Below are 7955 nucleotides of genomic sequence, written 5' to 3'. Positions count from 1 at the left end.
GCGGGGGGGGGGTGGGTGGGAGGGAAAGGCGTGGTTTTTTTCCCCCACCCGTGGGTGTGTTTTTTTTCCCTCGCGTGTAACGGCCGGGCCTTCCCCGGGCCCTGCTGCCCTCTTCCGGCACCCGCGCCCGGGTTTTACAACCCAAAGTTTGTAAACAAGAGTCACGTGCCGGCGGGAAGGCGGCGGGTCACGCCTGTGCCAGCGCTGCCGCCCAGGGATGCCCGGCCCAGGGTTTGACGGGCTCTCCTCCGTCCCGCAGGAACGCGGGTGTACAGCCCCCCGGAGTGGATCCGCTTCCACCGCTACCACGGCCACTCGGCCACCATCTGGTCCCTGGGCGTCCTGCTCTACAACATGGTCTGCGGGGACGTCCCCTTCGAGCAGGACGAGGACATCATCCGGGGGCAGCTCTTCTTCCGACGGCGGGTCTCTCTAGGTGGGTGCCTGGTTTTGGGGCGTGGGTGGGATGACGGGTTTTGGGAGGCACATGAGAAAGCTGTTCTTACAGCTCTGGAGGGGGTTGATCTCCCACACGTGGCTGGAGGAGGGGGCACATGTCCTGCCATCCCGCTCTCCTCCCAAGTACAGGACGGATGGGGAGGTTTGGGTGCAGCTTGGAGCACCCTCAGCATCACCTGGGCACTGCAGACAGGGTGGACAGGAACCTTCTCCCACTGACCAGTGGTTTCTGGTTTTTCTCCCCAGAGTGCCAACACCTCATCAGGTGGTGTTTGTCCATGCGCCCCTCGGACAGGCCGTCGTTGGAGGACATTTTCAACCATTCCTGGCTGCAGGACATTCACCTGGAACCAGCAGAGATCCACCTGCACAGTTTGATCCAGGAGCCTAGCAAGTAACAGCTCCACGCAGCTCCTGGTCATAAGAAGCAAAGAAAACCAGACTTTTTCATCACGACTGTAGCACTGAGCAGGGATGCTCAGGTGGGAACACGCACATCTTGTCCTGGAGCTGGGCTGGAGACCTGGTTTTCCAAGCTCTGGTGGCCACCATCCACACCAGCTGCCCTGGACTCGATCTGAATGACCTTGTCTCATTTGAGCTTTTGCCAGTAACTTTTGGTGGGGGGAGTTTTAGTTCTGCTTTTGGAGGCTCTCAAGTGTCATCTTGACCTGCTGAACTGGGGACAGCGAGAGGATCGGAGACCTGATTGCAAAAAAAGCTTCAATGGGGGAAAACTGATTTTGGGGAGGTCAGGGCCTGTGGCTGAGTGACTGTCCCTTCTCACTGTCCCCGTGCTCGAGTGCCTTCCGTTTCCATCTGGGCTGTGCTGGAGGAAAGACTTGACTTTTCCTACAGTGCTGCTTTTCCGAGACTCACCTGGGCCTATAGTACATTTTCCCTTTTCAAAAAGAAAATGGGTCAGAAGATGCTTGGGACCCAAGTGAGTGATGCCTCTCGCCTCCTGTGCCTCCATCCCGTGTGGATTTTCTGGGGTTCTTTGCTTCTCTGTGCCCTCACGAATGCACAAACAATGCAAACCAACAGCTGTAAATGTGTACATAGCTCTACAGGAGCAAAGCTTGATGTACAGTTGTGAATAGTGATAACATTTTGCCTTTTTTTCTGGTTTCCAGTTTTTGTTTTTTAATTTATTTTCATGAATTCGTTGTTTGTTTTTTTTTTTAAAGGAAGAGTCCTAGCCGCTAGGATAACTTATTTATTTATTTATAATTCATGTGGGTTTCCAACCCATGCCTTGCTTCTACAGCTGCTGATCCCGCGGTTTTCCATTCGGGTCTTCCCTCCGTGTGTGTCCTGTGTCCACCCCTGGGCCCGTCGTGTTTCTGTCGGATGTCTGGCGTAGGTGTGGAGTGGCTGCTGCTCCCCAGCTGTCTGTGTACATACTTCTGGGTGCTGTTGTTTCCTTGCCACGTGCAAATATCAGTTTGCAGATGAGTTTTGGTTTTCTCCACGGGTGTTGTTTGGGGCTGGGGAAGGGGAGGGGAGCTGGCCCGGGCTGTCTGCACTGTCCAGTCTGTACCTGTAACACGTGTGTAGCCGGCGGAGTTTGTTAATAGTTGATATTGTACAGGGGAATTGAGAAATCTTATTTTTTTTATGCGGTTTTAAATAAAAACTAAAACACTTGATGTGGTGGAGACATTCCTTCGTGGCAGGGTGGGATGAGGGATGCTGTGAGTGTGTGGGGTACCAGTGACCACACCATGGACTGGCGGCTTGTCTCCAGCCAGACTAATCCCAAAGGTCCCACTCCAGTGTTAACCAGGACCAGCCAGCCAAAAACACCACGGAGACAGCCGGATCCATCCCTCCACGGGGTGTTTCCAGTGCTGACTGCTCCTGGCAGCTCTCCTGGGAGAGATCAAAGAAGCGCAGAGCCCTTTTCGTTCCCATTCATCCGCAGGCTGGAGCGGAGCATGTGCTGGGGACGGCGAGTAAACAAACATCAAAGCGACCTTACGAAAGGCCGGATGTTGTCAGCCAAATTAAATTTTGGTAAGGCAGATCCTGTTGCTCCGGCTCTGTTGGGTGTTGCATGCCGGGTGCCGGGTGCCTGGTGGGTGCAGGAAGCCACCCGTGGGCTGTCCCACCTCCGGCCAACGCGGAGCAGAGGAAGCCGATCTTCGGATTACGAGAAGTCGGTCGCTGTCAGTCGGCGGCGGTCGAGTCTTTGCCCTCCAAACTGTCAAACCCCCACTTCCAGCTCTGCAGTGCTTCGGCTTCGGGGATGTTGGTTTGGTTGGTTTGGTTTGTTTTTTTTTTAATCTTAGGATTTTTTTTTAATTAATGTAGCGTGCTGAATTTTGAAGCCCTGTTTGCGTGTGAGCTGCTGCAGCACCTGCTGCGTGCACAGAGCTGTGTCTGCTCTAAGGAAGGGACACTTTTCCCTTTCTGCAGGTGACTTTGCAAGTCCTCCAGCCAGATCTGAGATGGCAGGACCCTCCTCTCCTTGGCTTGCTCCAGGGCTTTTTCTTTAATATCCCCATGTCCAGTGAATGGTTCCTTTCCCCAGCTCACCCCAGGCTTTTGCCAGTCCTGCTCTCCAAGCCATGGTGCTGCTATGTCAGGTCCTGTAACCACATCCCAGCCCTATGGAGTGACCTGGTGTCACCACTGTGCCTCTGCCTGCACCAAAAAGCGTTAAATTGTTCTGTTTTGCTTTTTTCCTTTTTTATTTTCTTGGGTTTTTTCTATTTCACTCAGCTGCGTCTTTCATCTCCTCGAAGCTGCTCTAAGCAGGAAACGCAGCTCCAAATGCCTTCAAAGCCTAAGGCCTATTTTGAGATGTGGTTTGTATTTACCCTCCTCTCTCTCTCTTTCCCCCAGACCATCCGGGAAGCTGCTCTCACACGAACAGAAACCTCCCCACCACCACACCTCCTGCTACCCTGAGGAGCTCGAGCCCCCTGGGGTGGCCACTGTCCCCCCCCTGCATCACCAAAGCCCTATCGTGGCTGCCCCGGCGCGGGCTGAGCCCGTCCCACCCTTCCCGTAAACACTCCCCGACTGTTGCGGTGTTTCTTAGAAAACCCGCTGCAGAAAGGCTGAGCAGGTCCTGCGTGGGGCTGAGTGCTGATAGTCACTTGGCTTCCTGATGATTTTGTCACCACCAGGCTTGTGCTGCAGCAGGGGGATGGTGCTGCCGTGTCCCCCTGGAAAGATCCTGCTGGCGGGTCCCGTCCTGTCCTGCCAGGGTGACACGGTGCATCCAAGGGTTGGGTGTTGGATTGGTGCGTGTTTGATTCCAAGTGCACCAGTCTTTCTGAGCAGTAACACCTTCACAAGGCCAAGAGCCACCAGATTCGTGTCCCAGGACTCTTTGGAAGAGGGTCAGTGCATGTTTGATTCCATGTGCACCAGCCTGCCTGTGCAGTAGGACTTTCACGAGGCTGAGAGACACCAGAGTCACATCCTAGGCCACAGGGAAAGAACCATGGGAGATGTGATAAGTGACCCAAAGATGGGCACTCACAGCATCACCTGCCTGTTCTCCCCTGCAGGCTGCCCACCACCATCACATCGTGGCACAGGCACGTGCACACAGGGCCTGGAGGCCCTTTTCATCCCTCATTTTTCCTCAATGGCAGATGTTCCCTGCACTTTGGGGCCATCAGCTGTGACAGGAGAAGATAAAAACACAGGAGAAGATGAAAACACAGAAGATATACATTAGGAAATGACTGACCCAGGGCCAGCACTGCTCTCCCACCTCCCTCTCACCAATTTTCTTTGCTCCCCAGCATAAGCAGGCGAAACATCCACAATGCAGAAATCAGAAAAAAAAAATGAACAGGACCAGGATGAGATTTCAGGCTCTTGGACTTCCCATTCCGGGAGCACTGGAGCCCCATGGCTGACAGAGGACTTGCAAAGGGCCAGCACTCATCACACCTGTGCCTTCCTGTACACATCCATCCCCAGCTAAGGTGCTCGGTGATGCAGGAAGGACCAGCCAGGGGAGCCTGGAGCCACAGCAAAAGGGGTATTTATATTTTCCATGTCCCTTTCTGGAAAGGGGAGATGAGCAACAGCCAAACATCTGCCAAGGCTGGAGAAAGGCAGATGAGCACTGAGGAGAAAAGTCACCTGGGGAGCAGGGGCCGGGCTCGCCGCAGGGACCTGAAGAGCCAGAGACTCCGAGGTGGCATCTCACCACCTCCCTGTCCCAAGGAAAACATCCAACTGCCCCTGAGGCGGCGTCTGAAACCCTTTGGCCTTCTTGGCACCGTGAGTCACAGGAGCTATTTCCAACCCGTGCCTTAGGACGAGGTGAATTATCATCAAACCAGGTGTCCCACAGCTCCAGCTCCCCAGGAATGAATCCTTGTGGAAGCCAGTCTTCAAGTGCTTTGCCTATGTGGCAATAGCATTATCTCCACAGGGCATGTGGGGAAACTGAGGCACAGTGACCCAATTCACTGGAGAACCTTTGGGGTGGAGCTTGGGCTCTCCTGCCTTTGCTTTCCCTTCCCTCTCCCTCCTCGGGCTGGGATCAGCTGCAAGAACTCCCACCATCAACCCCCACCCCCTGTTGTCCCCACGTCCCCTGGGCAGGGAGTTGAGTCCTGCAGGAGCCAAAACCAAAGCCCTGCACCCCTCTCAGTGTGAACCTGGGGTGAAACACGTCCCTTCCCACGCCTTCTTTGAAACCCTCCTGCTGTGCTGTGACAACAAGGGGGGCAGGTGCTGGTTTCAGGCACCTGGAGCCCCACTCCAGATCAGAGTCTCCTGTTTTGGGGTTTACACGAGTGTCCCAAGAGTGGATCTGCACCAACCCTGCCTCCGTGACACATCGAAACTGCATCACTCAGCCTGCGAGTTGGTGGGGGTTTTAAAGAGGAAAAAACACTTTATTCACCATAAAAAAACCCAAACCAACCGCAAAACCTTTCCAGTGCGTAAAGTTGAGTTAAATTTAGCAGCTTCAGCTAAAGAAACATATTTTGAAAGCTGTAATGGAAGCGTTTCTTTCATCCCTTTCCAAGCTTTTGGTCCCCTTCCTCCAGGGCAATATTTCTGTGTCCTTACTCACTGGGTTTATTGCAGTTAGGAGGGGGTTAAGCAACCCCAAAAATGAAACAACACCTCCTGTTTCAAACTGCAGCAGCCACTTCAGTGGCCCCGAAATGCCGCAGAGGCACGTGTGTGAATGAGAGGGGCGAGTGGGTGCCGGGGACAAAGTTCTCACCCTGCCACCGAAGCTGTGAGAAAAACAGAAGCAGTAAAACGTCATTTCAGGTCACCCTCTGCCCAAATTCTTCATCTCTTTCCCCGAAACGGCCGGGCAGGGCTGGGCCCCTCAGCATCAGAACTGACCCCAAGGGAATGCAGCCCCGCTCTGCCAAGCACAGCATGGATGTGCCATGCCAGTGTAATCCCGGTGCCAGGCTACCACCTGTAGTAGATTGCTCGCTGTAGCATCCCCCTGTGCGCGCAGGGGTGCACACAGATGCCCAGGTGTGCGTAGATCCCCCTCCAAGCACATAAATTGGGCTCCGTTTGTGCCAGTGTGGCTCCTGCCCTGGCTAATCAAGACCCGATGCAATCAAAGCGCAGCTGTGAATGCCAAGGGCTTGGATTTCATCCTTTCCCGCACCCCCAGGGTGGGTTTTCTCACCTTTTGGGAGCGGAGCAGGGTGTGGGCAGAGCAGACAATGAACCCCCTTCCCTTGCCACTGGGGAGGGGTCCATCCACTGTTGCTCCGTGGGGTGTTTCCAAACAAAGTCTTGATAAGATATGAAGCAGGAGAAGATGATGCGTGAATTGCAATGGAAAATGAGAGAGAAAACTCCCGGGACGATCCAGCCCTCAGGCTGGGGAGGAACAGCAAAGCCTGTCCACCCTGCCTTAGGCAGAGCGGACACCAAGTATCCAAAGGAGCTTTGGGGGATGCACAGATGCCAAAAGTGACTTTGGGACTCCACTGACACCGAGAGCTCCCGCTCCCATGGGGGATGGTTTCCATTTCCCAGAGTTTGCAGTCGTGTTACGGGATGAAGGGATTTGTGATAACCCTGTTGGTCACACCTCGTATCCCAGAGGTTTTGAACTCTGGGTGGAAGGAGCGGTGTTTCCACCCAGCTCCTTCCTGGAAACTTTGCTAGTCCAACACAGCCCCTCTGACCAGGAGGGCAGTGCTCTCCCTGCAGCTGGGGACCCCAGAATGTGCTAATTTTGCCAGCTCCGAAGTTTCCCTTCTCCGCTTCAGCTTCAGGATGGGAAAAGGAACTGATTCTTCTCTCTCGAGTTTCAGTCTTGTTCAGAATCGAAAGCTGACAGAGATTCAGGGCTCGCTGTCAGAGATCCTGGGCTCGCTGTGACATCCAGGGCCTGCTCTGCCCCCCTGGAATGTCTCCCTGTACCCCGGGAGCCGCTGATGGAGAGGGAAAAGAGCAGCGAGAGGTTGGATCAGGGCAAAGCCCGCAGGTGCTGAGGCTCCAGCGACGAGCCCGTGCCGCCCTCTGCTGTCAGCCCCGGCCTCCCAAAACAGGCGGGTCTGCAGAAAACCGCCCGATTTTTAAATTTTCTTCCCTTTTTTAAGCGCTGCCGGCCCTCCCCAGTCCTGAAAAGCTTTCCAAGCCTCTTCCCGAGGGGTTGGTGGACCTGGCCACCGGCGAGGTGCTCAAAAAGCTACTGGATGTGGCACTTCATGCTACAACTGGTCTGGGTGACAAGGTGGTGATCAGTCAAAGGTTGCATTTGATGATCTCAGAGGTCTTTTCCAACAGAAATGATTCTGTGATTGAATTTGGCTGGGGCACGTTCCTCTACACCCAAAGTGCAGGTGAGCCCACCAGGCTCCGGAGGTTCCCCTTTGGCTGGAGGGGACAGGATTCATTCCTCGTTCAGCCGCTGCCAAGCTGCTGTTTGGCACGAGATGGATATTGTGAAACAGGAGCTCCTGGTCCTGCTGACAGCCTCCATCACCCACCCTGGCTCAGGATGGAGCAAGGGGAGCCAATGTGACAAAAACACCCATGGGGGGTCACACAAGGGGGTTCAGAACCCAAGCACTGGCTGGTTTGGTTTGCAGGGGGTTTGGGCTGCTCTGCTCCCCTTCTTTAGTTGGCTTATTGACTGGGGGGGTTTTGGCCAGTTCAAGGGTGGATAAACACAGGTTTTTTTCCCACATGTGGGTGGGGTTTTTCCCTTGCATTAACAATCAGGCCTTGCCCGGGGTCCCACTGCTCTATTCCCGCACTGGCGCCTTCATTTTACACCTCAGAGTTTGCAACTAAGGGTCAGGTGAGGGCAAGAAGGGGTCCCTCAGTGGGTCACTTTGTGTGACCCCAGGCAGTCCCCACATCCCCAGGGGGCTCTGATGAGCTCCTGTGTCCCACAGGAACATGAGTGTACAGCCCCCCAGAGTGGATCCGCTTCTGTCGCTACCACGGCCACTCAGCCACCATCTGGTCCCTGGGTGTCCTGCTCTACAAGTTGGTTTGTGGGGACATCCCCTTTGAGCAGGATG

The 7955-nt window shown here is 54.6% G+C and overlaps 1 protein-coding gene and 1 long non-coding RNA gene across 2 annotated transcripts in view; both read left to right on the top strand.

Annotated features, from left to right (window-relative positions):
- Positions 1 to 2111, top strand: part of PIM1 (Pim-1 proto-oncogene, serine/threonine kinase) — a 19857-nt gene extending 17746 nt beyond the window's left edge. Inside the window, exons 2-3 of the mRNA XM_027697687.1 lie at positions 260 to 436; positions 706 to 2111. Coding sequence (XP_027553488.1) covers positions 260 to 436; positions 706 to 857 — 329 coding nt within the window. The 3' untranslated portion in view covers positions 858 to 2111. The remainder of the gene's footprint in view (positions 1 to 259; positions 437 to 705) is intronic.
- A 4624-nt stretch (positions 2112 to 6735) lies between these two features.
- LOC113974548 lies at positions 6736 to 7730 on the top strand. Its single transcript, XR_003536572.1, has 3 exons — positions 6736 to 6886; positions 7026 to 7159; positions 7651 to 7730. It is a non-coding gene; the product is annotated as an uncharacterized LOC113974548 (long non-coding RNA).
- The last annotated feature ends 225 nt before the right edge of the window (positions 7731 to 7955 follow it).

The sequence above is a fragment of the Neopelma chrysocephalum genome, unplaced genomic scaffold (assembly GCF_003984885.1).
Source record: "Neopelma chrysocephalum unplaced genomic scaffold, ASM398488v2 Primary Assembly neopelma1_122, whole genome shotgun sequence".
Taxonomy (NCBI): Eukaryota; Metazoa; Chordata; class Aves; order Passeriformes; family Pipridae; genus Neopelma; species Neopelma chrysocephalum.
This window is presented reverse-complemented; position numbering and strand designations above follow the sequence as displayed.